The following is a 16,396-nucleotide window of genomic DNA, read 5'->3' on the forward strand; positions in this document are numbered from 1 at the left end:
ACAACAATCTGTTCTGGAACCCCTGCTCTTTGAGATTTTTATAAATGACTTGGATGAGGAAGTGGAGGGATAGGTAAGTTTACAGATGACACAAAGGTTGGAGGTGTTGTGGATAGTGTAGAAGGTTGTAGGTTACAACTGGATATAGATAGGATGCAGAGTTGGGTGGAGAAGTGGCAGATGGAGTTCAATCCAGACAAGTGTGAAGTGATACACTTTGGAAGATTGAATTTGAAGGTGGAGTACAAGGTTAATGACAAGATTCTGAATAGTGTGGAGAAACAGAGGGATCTTAGGGCCCAAGTCTATAGATCCCTTAAAGTTGTCGCGTAAGTTGATAGGGTGATTAAGAATGAGTATGGTGTGCTGGCCTTCATTATTTGGAGGATTGAGTTCAAGAGCTGCAAGGTAATGCTGCAGCTCTATAAAACTCTGGTTAGACCACACTTGGAGTATTGTGTTCAGTTCTGGTCACCTCATTATAAGGAGGATGTGGAAACTTTAGAGGGTGCAGAGGAGATTTACTAGGATGCCACCTGGATTAGAGAACATGTTTATGAGGATAGGTTGAGCGAGCTAGGGCTTTTCTCTGTGGAGCGGAGAATGAGAGGCAACTTGATAGAGGTGTATAAGATTATGAGGGGCATAGATAGAGTGAACAGCCAGCACCTTTTCCCCAGGGTGGTAATGGCAAATACCAGAGGACATCAGTTTAAGGGCAAAGGAGGAAAGTTTTGGGGGGGGGGGGGGAGAGAGGGGAAATGATGTCAGAAATAAGCCTTTTTAAAAAAAGTGGTGGGTGCCTGGAGAACACTGCCAGGGGTGGTGGTGGTGGAGGCTGATACAATAGGGACATTTAAAAGACTCTTAGACACATGGATGCAAGAAAAATGGAGGGGGTTATGGGCTGTGTAGGAGGGAAGGGTTAGATTGATCATAGAGTAGGTTTATGTAGGTTGGCACAACATTGTGGGCTGTATTATTCTATGTTCTAAAGCTACTTTCAGGTTAGAAACAGTGCCATGCAGAGGCATTATCAGACAAATGAGATATTAAGTGGAATAACCAAAAGTTTAAGAGTTAGAGCATAGGATATTACAAAAGAGATAGCGAGAGATAGAGAGAGCAATGGAGAGGTATAGGGAAGAGATTCCAAAACACGTGACCAATACTGCAAGAAACACAAGAACCAGTAATGGGGTACAGGGAAGTTCAATGCACAAGAGAGCAGATTCAGTTCTTGACTAAAGGTTACAGAAATAGAAGGAACAAGGCTGAGAAGGGATTTAAACAAGGATTTTTGGTTTATTGAGTTTTCCTTTGTCCAGTCCCTTTTTTTTTTAATTACTTTTTTAAACCTTCTATGGGACAAATTAGGTATTACTTATTTTCAAGATCTGTTTGTTGGAGGAAACCTTTCTTCACTTGAACAATTGTCTACCAAGTAAAATTTACCAAAAACTCTTTTTTTAAGATATTTACAAATTAGAGATTTTCTTCAATCTCAATCTTTTCCTTTGAGTCCTGATAAGAATTTATTAGATGTAATTTTTAATTTGGAACTTTTTCAGGATGCCTCAATATCTAATATTTATGACAGATTACTAGGAATGAGTAAGGTGCCACTAGATAAAATTAAAAACACTTGGGAACAAGATTTTCAGATGTCAATTTCTGAGGAAACTTGGAATGAAATTTTCAAGTTGGTTAATACTTCGTCATTACGTGCTCATCATTCTCTCCTCCAATTTAAAGTGGTCCATGGAGTTCACTTGTCCAAAGATAAATTATCCCATTTTTATTCTGATATATCTCTTTACTGTGACAAATGTAATAACGGAGTGGCTTCCTTAATTCACATGTTTTGGACATGTCAGAGTCTTAAAAAAAATATTGGACAGGTCTTTCATACTTTTTCAGTAATCCTCAAAATAAATTTTAAACTTAATCCTTTGACTGCACTATTTGGGATTGTTGGAGAAAAAGATACAACTTCGAAGGCTTCTGATTTACATATTCTGGCTTTTATTTCTCTTATAGCCAGGAGAGCTGTATTGCTTAAATGGAAGGAAGTTACTCCGCCTACTCATGCTCAATGGTTACGGGATGTTATGTCATACTTGAATCTAGAGAAGATTTGCTGTTCAGTTTTTGAATCTAACCTAGACTTTCAAACCCTGTGGGGACCTTTTTTGAATTATTTTCAAAATCTCTGATTTGGTGACTAAAACACAGATATTGGCTGACACCGTTACATTTTTAAAGGTTTTTCCTTGTTTTTTCCCCATCTAACAGCTTCGGGTTTTGGTAGTGGGAGTAGATTTTTTTTTATAATAAAATATTTCAATTTTTTTTCCTTATTAACTAACTTCTATATGTGTTTATTAATTTAGAGTATTGTAATCTAAGTATGATTTAATACAACATATTTAGTATTTTTATTCTCTTTCTTGATGCATGTACTCTTTTTTCATGGATTCAATAAAAATATTGTAAAAGAAACAAGGATAAAATATTTAAATATGCTACATAGGTACTCAGGATCCAATGCAAATTAATAAATCAAGGACAAGTGTATTTTCTATTTGACAGGGTAGGGGCATCGGTGCTGTCAATTAGGAGAACAGTGAAACAGTTCAGTCAGGAAGTAGTAAGACATGAATGAGAATTCCAGTTACAGATGGTTAAAACAGAGGTTCTGTTTTTGTGCTGCAGAAGATATGGGAACCTTGATACCATGCAGAACGTAGCAGCCTGCTTGATAGGCACCCCATCTGCAACCATTCACTCACTCCACCAACAACACACATCAGCAGCAGTTTGTACCATCTGCAGGATGCATTGCAGCAAGTCATCAAGACTCCTTTGACAGCACCTTTGAAACCCACAATCCCTATCAGCTAGGAGGTCAAGAGCAACAAAAGCATGGGGAACACCACCACCCGGAAGTCACCCTCCAGGCCACACATCATCCTGACTTGGAAATATATCACTGTTCCTTCACCGTCGTTGGGTCAAAATCCTAGAACTAACAGCACCCAGACCTCAAGGACTGCAGTGGTTTAAGGCAGCAGCTCACCACCACCTTCTCAAGGGCAACTAGGGATAAGCAATTAAATGCTGCCTCAGCCTGCATCCCTTGAATGAATATTTTTTTTAAAAACTCAGGATCAAATAGGATACCAAAATTGCCTCAGCAGCCCCATGGGTGATGGAACTGGATAAGAGAGTAAAGAGTTCAGGGCAGGATATAACGCTGAAAACTTTAGTCTGCCCCAGCCTGCATTTGACACAATATCCAAGGAATACAAATCTCTCTCCTTTGCAATGCATCCCAAGCTATGTGATGAAAAATACAATATTTTTTCCAGATATCAAAAAGGAAACTGATGTTACTTTGTTCATGGAGACCAGGAACTGAGGACCACTGAAGGGAATGAGGTGCCCATGTATACAAATTAGTAAATGCTAGAGCAAAAAAAGATCAATCAAATAAAAAGAGAATAGAGTCCTCATCTTTGTTGCCAGAGAAATATAATACAAAATGTGGTGAAATGGTGCTTCAGAATGCAGAACCTTCATCAGATCCTACCTGGAGATTTGCATTTACTCTTGGACACCACTAATACGATATGTTGGTATTGCAAGGAGTGCAGTAGAGTTAGTACAGTGGAACAGGCTGAAAGCATGAAATTATGAGAAGACATTTTATAAACTTGGCTTGCATCGCTTTGAATTTAGATAGTTGGATGCTGATCAAAAACAGATGTTTAAAATGATAGAGAGTTTCAGTAACGTTGATACAGAAAACCTAGTTAAAGAATCCAGAACAAGCAGTCATAATCTTGTAGTCACAGCTACACCACTGAGCAATAAATAAATTTGGAAAGTTTTTCCTGCACAGGTAATCCAGAACTCTCTGCCAAGTGGAGATTAAATTCAGCGAGATATCAGAAACTAGGCAATCTTCATTAAGAATATGGAGCACAGAGAGGCAAATACAACTTACTGCAAGCTGTTGGATAGAATATGATAATGGATTATTATCTGGATTAAAAATCCAAAGGTCTAGAGAATGATCCAGAGAAGGACAGGAAGGAAATTTAAATTCAATTAACTAACACTGGAGTGAAAAGTTCGGATCAATAACACAACTACTGCTAGATTCTCAAAATCCCATCAAAGCAATGTGACTGATTTTAAACTGTCCTCTTAAGTGGCCTTAAGTGACTAAGTTGTGCCAAATTGCTTATGACAAATATAGTATGAATGAAACTGTAATGTTTAATCGAGGCACTGGATTCATACAAGGGAAACTATTGTGCACTATTAAATGTTACTGGACTAGCAGCTAGAATTCTGGACTATTGATCCAGAGAGACAAGCTGGAATTGTATTTTGGCATCTGGTAAATTTAAATTCAAGTAATTAAATATTCAGAAATTAACATGCTATTCTTGGTAATGGGAACAATGAAACTACCAGACTGTTACAAAAACTTAGTGGGTCCACTAATATCCTTCAGGGATTGATATCTGTCATCCTTGTACAGTCTGGCCCACAAGTAACTCCAGACCCACCATTTTGTTGATTCTTAACTGCCTCTTCAGGTCTGCAGCAATTAGGGATTGCAATTAGGCAATAACTTCTGTTTTAAAGTGTAGACCCCTCTCTCAGACTAAAGAAACATACAGGTACAGTTATTCCTATAGTATCAGTTTGCATACCTGATGCCAGATTCCCAAAACAGATACTTTACCACTGATCTTCATCAGGGCAAGAGATGAGCTTGTTAGTGACAATATCATTACTTGAATAAACAAAGTAAAGCAAACTCGAGGAGTGACTGACCTCTGTGACACTGTGTATAATTGAAAGATTGCAGTCTCATGGTCTTGAACTTGATTCAAGATCTACATGTTTTTAAAACTCTGGAAGACCTATATCCTCATCTCTCCAATGCCCTCTTACTACATGAAGCAATTCTGGTCTCTAGATGATTAAAAAAAAGACCTTCCACTGAAAGCAGCAGTTCTGCTTGGAGAGAAAAAAAGTGCAAATTAATTTCATTCATATTCAATTTAATGGAGCCAACTTACATTTATTTTTGTTCTTGATGTATTTTAACCTTTTTGTTTTTAAATAGTTTTGATTAAAATTGTTAAGAAGCATAAAGTATTACTTGAGTAGTTTAGATGCTAAATAACAATTTTGACAGAGCTGAGATGGGTCAGGCATGCAGTGAACTTTGTGGCTCACCATATCTCCAACAAGTGCAAGAAAGTTAACAAAAGGTCTTACCAGAATTGAATGGCTACAATTATTAAGCCAGGGCTGTTTTCTCCAAAAGAGAGAAAACTGAAAGTTACCCCAAGTAATTATTAAGTGGTTTGAGAAGGTAGACAGAGTTTGTTCCATTTGTCAATTAAACAAAAAATACAAAAGTATGGTAAATAACAATAAGGAATTCAGAAGAAATTTTACGCAGAACTCGATGAGAATGTATAACTCATTACCAAGTGGATTGATTGAAGTGAGCAGCACAGATGTACTGAAGGGGAAGCTAGATAATGATGGATAAAGGAATAATGTTGGTCACGATTAAATTATAAAAGGGTGGGAGGAAGCTCCAGCAGAGAATAAACATTTCCAATTCAATCAGCTAGAGCTCCTTGCTCCACTGCCTCTCATGTAATCTATCATTATGACATCACTCTATTAGGTTTTCATTCCTGCCTGTCACAACACAGCCAACATAACATGTGTAATAATTTCTCCTGTCATCCCTGCATACTCTTTGCCACATCAATGACAAAAGAAGCAGCCACCTATTCATAACCATGAGATGAGTGAAGCGAGGATAAATTCAGAGTTGGCTTAGCGTAGGGAATGGAAATGCATAATCAACTTCAAACAAAAAAAAAAGCTGGTGAGGGGTATTGGGGATGAGGTGTGGCAAAACTTGTTCATTCATTGATGTGCCAATGCTATCTGATATTAGTTAGGGAGAGCAATAACAACAAACATCTTATCTAGTAGATCCAGTTACCAGATATTTCTATGGATTTTTAACTTTGGGAAGAACCAAGAGCACTGGTGGGAAAGCCAGTGTTTGATGACCATTCCAAACTGCCCTCAAAGTGCAGCAAGTTTCCTTCTTTTATCACTGCAGTCCTGTGGTGAGGATGCTCATATTTCTGTTAGGGAAGGTACTTGAGCCCAAGGATAACGAGCCCAAAGAGGGATACATTTCCAAGAACAGATTGTGTGCAATTTAAAAAGGGGAACTTGTAAGTGATGTCTTCCAGTGAGTGGTGAATGTTCCACCACACTCCAGATTTTTGCTGTTAGATGGTGAAGAACATTTTGCTGAGGCAGGACTGAATATCATGCCCCTGATCTGCTCTTATACACCCATGTGGCTGGTACAGTGAAGCTTCTCACCACTGGTGAACACCACACACCTCCATCCTTCACCCAACCACCTCACTCCCAGGATATTGATGTTGAAGATAGTACAAGACTGCCACTTATATGGCATAAAGTTATGTTGCACTTGGCAGCCCAGGTCTGAACTATTGTGACTCTGACTAGTTCTTATTGAGGCAGGCAAAATTGGTTCATTGTGTGAACAGTTATGAGTCGAACTAAATGCCCCTACTTATGACCTTCTGATGGCTTATAACGAAGGCTACTGCTGAAGAACTCCTGGACCTGATATGATTGGACTCTAAAACTACAACCATCTTCATTTGTGTTAGATAGGATTCCAGCCAGTAGAAGATTATCCTTCAGATATACAATTGCTTCATGTTTTTCCAGGACTGCTCAATGCCACATTTGCTCACACATATTGACATCAAAGTCAGTAATTTTAAAATCACCCATGGAATTCAACTCTTGCCTACGTTTCAAACAGGGTTTTAATGAAGGTCAAAGGACAAGTAGTCCTGACAGAACTCAAATTGAGCACTGAATACTAGGTTATTGGTGAGTAATTGAGGCTTCTGAGGCTGTTGATAATTAAGTCAGTAAAATGATAGAAGTTAGGGGCAATGAGCTGATATTTGGCCAGATTGTAAATCAGACCTGGCTTTTGTCTACAAGATCCAGCTGAGTAATGTTCCACCCTGTCACAAAGTTGCCAGTGTTCAATGTTACTGAAACATTGTTAATGACCAGGCTAGTTCTGCTGATCAGATCTTCAGCTCCGCAGTTAGGATATTATAATGTTCACCATCTTTACAGCATCTTGAGCATTCAGCCACTTCTCCTTATCTTGAGGTATGATTAAGACTAGCTGAATAATGACTAGTGAAGGTGGGAACCTCCATAGTCAACCAATATGGATCATCTACTAGGCACATCTTGGTGAAACCTATACTCTTCAATCATGTGCTGAGTCTTTCAAGCAAATGTTAATGAAGCCCCCTCTACTTATTTACTATATAATTGTTCACTGCCATTCACAACATATGACAGGACTCTGATCCATAGGTTATTTTATCACTTAGTTATCTACAACATGCTCCTTCACATTGGAGCATTCACATTTGTTACGGACTCAGTGAAAGTCCCTTTAAGATAGAGAGTGTGTGTGTATATGTGTGTGGGACGTGCTTACGTCAATAGAAGATAAAGGACGTAATGACGTTGTTGAAGAGGTCAGAAGAAGAAGAAAGAGAGAGAGAGAGAAGGGAGAGAGACACCAGCCTGCTTGTTTTCTCTATCGATGGATGAGAAACAATAACTGTGTTTGCCACTGAAATCCATGTATGGAAGTTGGAAGTAATCCAGTGGAGTTCACTTTGTTGCTGACCTGTAGAAGGAAACAGGTATTTGTGCGTGGACGACCACGGTTCGGATGCTTTTCAGGGTGAGGAAGTCACTACCGAGTAAACACTGAAGTGTCGTTTGGGTTCCATCGTGGAACATTTGGATTTCGTATGTACTCTCTCTATGTTTTTCTACATCTACATCTTATCTTCAGACAACGGTGGTTGTTGAAGAAGCCCTTGCTCATGTTTCACCTTATGGCTTGCGGAACTGAACTTTAAGAACCATTCCGGAACTGGGAGTTTTGGACTTTGTCACACACACACACGATGAGTTTAGTTTTGGGGTTAACGTTCAAGGTTTAACATTTTTGAATTCTAACATACTAACATTTTTACTTTTATTTTACGTATTATCATAAGTAGTGATTAATAAAATAGTTTTTAACACTGAATCATGCTCAGTGTGTTTCTTTTGTTGCTGGTTTGTGACACATTGTCCAATCCTGTAACTTCACTGGGTTACCATCTTATTTTTTAGGCCTACCTGATCCTGCTCCTTTCATGTTAAATGAGTGTAGAAGAACAAGGCTCGTCTTCTGACTTGATGATATTAGCAGAGTGAGTGATGTGCTTGGCTATGAAATTACAGATGGTGGTAGATTATTTTCTGTTGCTGATAACACAACTTCCCATGATACCAACATTTCAGATGCCAAATCTATTCGGAATCCACCCCACTTAGAACAGAAATATGGATACACAAAAACAATGGAAGTATGCCCTCAGTATGAAGTGGTATTTGGCATCCACAACAGGATAGTATTCAATGACAAGTGTATTTGCAATAGACAGCTTTTAGGGAGGAAGTGGTCAAGTGGACCTCTCACATCTTGGATCCTGCTGCAGATATCATCTAATAACTACATCCTTAAGCATTTGACCAGTTTAGACAGTTGTTCTGTTATCAAGCTAATTTTGAGAATATACTGTATATTAAAATACATCACTAAGAGCAGTTCTATACCCTGGACAGACTAATGAGCTACTACAATGAAGTTTCCTCAATCTCAAATTATTTTTCCAACAAGAAAAAAAACACTAAGCTGAAACCGACCCATGATTATTCCCAGCTCCTTTCCTCAAGAGGAAACTGGGCAATTTGAAGGCAAAATATGGTAGTATCACATGTACACCAATATACAGAGCAGCAAACTCAATGGCCCAACACACTAGCCAATGCACCATTACTACACAAAAAGAATTCATCTTTTAGAACACTGAACCATACAGCACAGGAAAAGGCCCTTTGGCCCACAATGTCTGTACTGAGCATGATGCCAAATTAAACTGATCCCTTCTGCTTGCAATGTTCCAAGTGCAGCCCAACTAAAGTTTTATACAACTGCAACACGACTTCCTGACTCTTCTACTCCATGCCCTAGTGATAGAGGCAAACATGCCATACACCTTCTTTACCACTATCTACTTGTGTTGCCAGTTTGAGAGGTATGGACTTGGACCACAAGATCCCTCTGTACATCAATGCTGTCAAGGGTCCTGCCATTAACTGTATACTCTCCCCTTACTTTTGACCTCCCAAAGGGCAGCACCTCACACTTGCCCGGATTAAACTCTAGATCAAGTCTTTTCTGCAACCTGCCATTCTATAATCAGAGATTTCATCTACATCTCCTATCCCAAACAGTATTTGCTTCAAACTAGAAATCGGAAAGCATCTACCTTCATCAAGCAAACACTAATGAGTCAAATGGAAAATTATAATTTCTCTTTCTTGGCCAGACTGAAGTCAATTTTTTTTCAATCACTAAATTGAGGAACTTCCAAAATGGAATGCCAAACATATCTGCTATTCAGGGAACAGTGCTTATACAAATCACCAATGAAACAGTGGAAACTCCGGCAGCTGGAAAATCACCAGTGTATTCAGCAGATTGGGACACATTAAGGGGACAGCAGCACTCTGCAAATCCTAACTGAATATCTTTCAGCAGTCTTGGCAGAAATTAGAGCCACAAGGAAGAGAAGAGAGAGTGCATGGCTCTTTTCCTCCTTCAGAATCAATAGCTCTCATGTTCAACACTAGATTCTCTCTAGTATTTCCACACAAACAGTAAAACCAAACAGAATGACAGAAATTCTATCAAGGCTAATGAGAGCAATGAGAGAATGTGAGAAATCAATCGTATGCTGAGGCAGCAGTAGGCATCACTGCCACTTTATCCCCACCATTTAAACTGAAGTCCTTCCTGATATTGTTCAAACTGAGAAGAATATTCCTCACCTCAAGTAAATCAATATTTTTACAACGGATGATGATTCTCCCCTCACCCCCGATTTCTACTTCTACTGCTGAAGAAGTTAACTGTTTGGGTTTTCTATACATTTCAATATCTAATAAACAAACTTCAAAACATGATCCTATTTGGTAGCAACCCTATTTCAGATAGTGCTCAACCACCTGTGCAATTCTACAATATTGCATGCTATTGTATTTGAAAATATATTTTAATTACTCTAAATTCTATGAACAGTCTTGGTCCAAAGTAAAATATTCACCTACTATCTACAGTATGACAGCAGACACTCAAATCCTAAAGGCAAGGTGAAGAAAAAAAAAATCAGCTGGACACCAGGATTTTCACAGCTGAAAATATGTCAAGGTGGCTAATTATTAAATCAGTAGGCTCATTCTTTATGAAGATACACAAGTGGTAGGTGTCGCCACGATGTAGGCGGCTGACAACCACTTTTCAATTTAATTGGTTTCTATCCAAATACAGTTTTAAATCAGCTTCAAAAAAAACTTTTCAAAAGATAATTAGCAGTAAAATAAAAGAAAATGACTCAACGAAGGAAGTTGCTCCTTTTTTCCATGGTCGTGCCCCAACTGCTCATCTTCTCAACGTTTTTCAATCCCTTCGCTGATCAGTAACTTATCCAATTTTCCTGGAGTCAATTTATGCCACCTTCAATTATAGTCTACTAAAGAATAATGGCAAAAACTTAACTCTATAGCTTGTGTAATGAGACATTTCACATACCAGACAAAACTATAACATTTTCAGAAAAATGGAAAATCATTTAAAAATCCAAACAGAGGAAAATATCTATAAATTTCTTCCAACCCATCCAGCTGATCAAAACTAATCCTGGAGATCATCTTGACCCCAATTTTTGTTTTGTTACTAGAGATTCTTATGCCAGTTATTTCCACATCCCCTCTTAAAAGAAAGCCATGAATTGATACCAATCACGAAATGGCAGACACTTTCAAACTTCTGGTGAAAATAGCAAATCCTGTTCATCTGACCAAGATATTACAACTTAAGACTGTGACATTGGCTCTCCCTAATCTGCATAAACTTACTACTCTAATACAGTTGACTACAGCTTATTAGCAACTTCATCAGGATAGAGTCCCAATCCTATTACCCCATCATAATTATCAAGGTGCTTTATACAGGACATCTGCTCTGCACTTTTTCCAAGAGACTCAGTGATACCTTGCATATGACGAAATAAAAATTGAATTGTTCCAAATGAGATCTGGCTAAGATCTCATGCAAATGAGAATAATGCCTTCAAATTTTCTTATGATGTAGGAGGAAGCTATTTAGCCACCATGTCTATGAGCATTCCCATCAAATCCCATTCCTCCACTTATTCTGTAACCTATTCTCTCAAGACCAGCCCAGCAGCTCCCACTCCGCACTTCCCTCTGCAACCTCCAATGCCCCCCCCTCACCCCCCAAAAAACATTTAATTATCACGTCATCATCTTCACTGGGGACAACTTACACAGCCAATTATCCTATTGCCACATTTTTGGGATATGGGAGAAAACTGGAGTATCCAGAGAAACTCATGTAGTCATAGGGAGAAATGAGCAAACTCCACACAGACAACATCTGAGGTTAGGGTCAAACTCAAGATCCTGGCGCTGTGCCGCAGCAGCAACACTACTTGCTGCACCTCTGTGCCTCTTATTTTTCTATTATTAAATGTTCCATAAATGCACTCCAACAATATAGTGGTTTCAGTTATCATTTTACAGCATTGCTCATGTACCACGTCCAATTTTTTCTTTCCCCACCTTCTTTAATGCTTTCCCTTCAATGGTTAATGTACTTTTGGCATTCAAATTATTCTTGTGATGTACATTGCACTTTCACATCACTTGTCAGTTCCAAGCCCAATTCCCCATGTGTGCTCTCTTCTTTAAATTAGTCTATAATTTACATTGCTGACACCTGGAATTTACATTTTTTTGCTCCTGCATGAAGTTGATACACTCATCTGCCTCATCCAGAAGCTCCTCAGTAGCATCCTGCATACATGGAATTATCAAATATTAGAATCCGTATTCTTTAACTGACTGACACTGGAAGCACCCAAATTGTTAAATTCCTTTTGGAATGTAAAGTATATTTTCAAAGATAGTGAAAGTAGTGGTCTTGTTATATTCATGCCTGGCTTCTGTATGTAGGCGTTGGAGAAGTCAGTGCAATCTCATTTTTTTTTTAAGTCATTCATGGATCAGAGGAATGCAAGATTAGCATAAATGCATTACGAGTCTCTAGAAATTTGGCTATAACTTGCCATATGTAGTGCTAATAATTATACAGAATTTACATAATGTTGGAACAGCACAGCAGACAGTTATTGCAGGGGTGGAGGAGACAGCACGGCTTTCAAATGAAGTACCAACAGTATACAGGTCATTTTTCATACCTAAACTTCAGAAAAGCTTCATCCTGAGCAATCCAAAAATTACCTTCTGCCTCTCCTTGCAGTGTATTAGTTGACTTTATGATACAAGAAATCACTTAAAAAGTGAATCAGAGACAATGCTATCCAATAAATGCAATCAGTGCCCCCAAGAAAGACCCTGGTGGTTAATTAAAAAAAAACGAGGATCAATGACTATGTTAGCCTGACACCCTAGCTATAGAGTAGGCTGCATAACTCCCACAAATAGAGGTTAAAACTGCAGATGCAGGAAATCTGAAATAAAATGTTGGAAATAATCAGATGGTCATGTAGCACGTGTGGAAAGAGAAAGAGTTAAAAGGTGTTAACATTGCACATCAGTGACCTTTCATCAGATTTGCCTGACCTATTGACTATTGCCAGCATTTTCTGTTTTTATTTTAGCTCTCAAACTAGTCAATTAAGGATTGAAGCCTTGGCCTAACTTTCTACACATGCAGAGAGTGAACAGAGACTGATAAGTTTGTCCAATAATGCAATAAAAGATGGGAGGTTCTCCGGCAATACACATCATCAAGTATTATGTTGGTTCTTCCTTGTTTAAAAAAAGACAATTATTATACTGAATTAAGTTTGGAAATCTATCCTAAATTCTTCTATTTTTCTAATATTTACAAGAGTTTGATGGCAGATTAATAAGGCCAATAAGAAAGTAGGTACGGTGTACAAAATGCTATGACACCAGTAGTCAGGACACAAGGCGAAGATGATCCTATATAGACTTCAGAGAACTGTGTAACGTACCAGGCTGCATGCTACAGGAAGAAATTGAGGTCTTAAACTAACTTTATAAAAGGAAATAAAAATACAGATCTGAAACAAACAATCTGCTGGAGGAACTCTGTGTTGAGCAGCATCTGTGGGAGGATGAGTTGATAATGAGTTGTTCCATTAAATTCTAGTGAAAATAGCTCCTCAGCCGGCACTTCTCATCTACTGACGAAAATGGGGTGCAACTTGTTACACTGGATTTTGGGCCCCAACAGAAATAACACTAGTAATGACCAGAATAAGAGGCACCATGAGTGGTAATACATGAAATGAACACAGAAGTTGTTTCAACAGGTAATTTTATCGTGAAAAATTGGTTTCGTGATACAACATGTACTTCATGCAGCTGCTCAAATATGCAGAGCACACATAGTTACACAGAAATATAGGAATAAATTGTGTGACAAATTACCCACAACTTGCATCATATGTAATGTCTGAACATCCCACTTTTCAATGAGTGGCAGAGGAAGAATTTGAATGTTAAATCTCCCAAATGAAAGCAAATAAAATCTTCCATAACTTTGTAATTTCAAGAAAATAAAAACATTAAAAATAATTTATTCCTCCTTCGACTGGTAGGGAGGCTCCTGGAGAGATACATTGCAGGAAGCTTTGTTTGGAGGTCTTCTACAGGATTTCTTCATTAATATAACCCCTAAACAGTTTTCCCCACTGAAGAAGCCAAATGACAGAAAGCTGCCTAATGATACAAGTCAGTTAAAGTGTACATCCTTGTGGCAGGTGAACCCTTCACTCCATCCCAGACAGTGTACAACACAATAGAAACCTGCTTGGTATACTTCCAGACATTTCATTTACCCAAATGGGTTCAGTAATGACCGCAAAGAAAGGAGATCCCAAGTCATTTTAAATAGGGTAGGATACGAATACAGCAAAGAAAGAAGGAAACTATTTTTCAGAACTGGAGCTCACATGCAAGCCCATGCAACGTCCAAAACCTTTATTCCAGAGGTAGTACAAGCATTAAATTTAGCACTAATACCCAAGAATTATAAATAAAATATACATCTAGAAAAACTCAGGTGTTTTATTAAATAAAACTTGAACCTATATTGTTACATTGGTGGTACGTAGCTCAAATTATTGACTTACATCTTCCGCAGTCACTGCCAAGACACTTCTACTTTTTTTCATTATGAAAATGACTGTGATATATAGTTCCAGCACTTCTATTTCAGAGAAGCAGATTGCCAGTTCCTGACAAGTTCATGTATTCCCTATAACAAAGTAACAATAAACACATCAGAATAAAATAGCTGCAATCAAACATATTAAAACTTAATATTTCCATGTTAATTTTGAAACATTAGGGAAGACAAAATCATCCTAAAATATTTTACATGTTAATTTTGAAACATTAGGGAAGACAAAATCATCCTAAAATATTTTACATGTTAATCTTGAAACATTAGTGAAGACAAAATCATCCTAAAATATTTGAAGGAACAAAAAAAATTAAATATATTCAGTGATTTGGGACTTCTGTGAAGGAACTAATTGAAAATAAACGTTAATTATAAACACATCTGTTTAAAAGTTAATTTTTAATACTCCTACCCATTTCTGCTTCCATATGAAGTAGTGAATGTTGTGAGATGATTCTCTTAAAAAATAGCTGTGTGTTCATAAGTATGCACGTTCTGGTTCCCTCAGTAATATTCTGTGTAACCTTTTGTAATACTACTGACCAGATCTTCAGCTGTTTCAACTGGGGACTTGAAAAATATGCCGTAAAGATCCCATCTCCAATTCTATTTATGGAATCTTTCACTATGACCCTCTACCTATATACAACAGTGATCAGTGCCATAAGCTCAAACCAACAACACATGATCAAATTGTTACAATTAATGGGGTTTGGGGGTTTTATCTGAATGCAGATAGCAGTGTCTGGTTGGTTCAGAAGAGCAGATTCAGTTCTTGTTCTGTCCAGGAGTGGGGATGAGAGCATGAGAGCAGAGGTGCTCACCTTTGTTCCCCTGGTCCTCACCTTCCACCACATTCTACAGATCATCCTTCACAATTTCTACCAGCTCCAAGAAGATCCCACCAGCAGACACAGATTGCACCCCACCCCCCCAAAACCTCACCTTCCAGCACTTCAAAGGAATAATTTCCTTCACAACTCCCTGGCTATCCCCATGAAACAGTTATGTTATGGTACTTTCCCCTGACAATGTCAGGAGGTGCAACATCCATCCTTTCACCTCTGTCCCCTCCCATTATCCAGAAATTCAAATAGTCCTTCCAGGTGAAGGACCAATTCATTTGCACTTCTTCCAATCTAGTGTACTCCATTTGTGTTCACAATGTAGTCTACATTGAAGAAACCAAACCAATTGGGTGATTGTTTAGCGGAGCATCTGCATTCAGTCCATAGGAGTGATTCTGAGCACCATCACTTTAATTCACAATCCCACTCTGACTTTTCTGACAGTGACCTTCTGCACTGTTATAACAAGGCCCAATGCAAGCTTGAGGTCATCTTCTGTCTGGGAATGTTGCAGCCTTCCAGACTAAATAATGAATTCTCCAACTTTAGGTAATTCGCTCTTTTTTTTGTCCGCATCAGAACTGGCCATTTCTGCCAGTCATTTTGGTTCAAATTTTTCTTATTCTATTAGTGTAGTATGGCCCTGCTGGTCATGTCCCACAATCTTGCTATTATCAACACATTACACAGACAAAAAAAAGCATGATGTGTTTGTAACTGCCCCCATTAACCTATCTGGACAACAAAGAAAAGCAAGGTAACATGCCTCAATGACTACCGACCAGTGGCTCTGACATCCACCATCATGAAGTGCTTTGAGAGGTTGGTCATGGCACGCATCAACTCCAGCCTCCCAGACAGTCTTGACCCACTGCAATTCACCTATCGCTGAAACAGGTCCACAGCAGATGCCATCTCCCTGGTCCTACACTCAGCTCTGGTGCATCTGGACAGTAAAGGCACCTATGTTTGACTGTTGTTTATTGACTACAGCTCTGCCTTCAATACTATAATTCCAAGCAAACTCATCACCAAACTC

At 38.4% G+C, this 16,396-nt stretch overlaps 1 protein-coding gene across 2 annotated transcripts in view; it reads right to left on the bottom strand.

The window, feature by feature from the left end:
• Positions 1-16,396, bottom strand: part of pde4ba (phosphodiesterase 4B, cAMP-specific a) — a 416,670-nt gene that overhangs the window by 332,688 nt on the left and 67,586 nt on the right. For both annotated transcript variants that reach the window (XM_052011515.1, XM_052011516.1), the window contains one exon: positions 14,457-14,581. In XM_052011515.1, coding sequence (XP_051867475.1) covers positions 14,457-14,498 — 42 coding nt within the window. In that variant the 5' untranslated portion in view covers positions 14,499-14,581. The remainder of the gene's footprint in view (positions 1-14,456; positions 14,582-16,396) is intronic.

The sequence above is a fragment of the Pristis pectinata genome, chromosome 3, assembly GCF_009764475.1.
Source record: "Pristis pectinata isolate sPriPec2 chromosome 3, sPriPec2.1.pri, whole genome shotgun sequence".
Taxonomy (NCBI): domain Eukaryota; kingdom Metazoa; phylum Chordata; class Chondrichthyes; order Rhinopristiformes; family Pristidae; genus Pristis; species Pristis pectinata.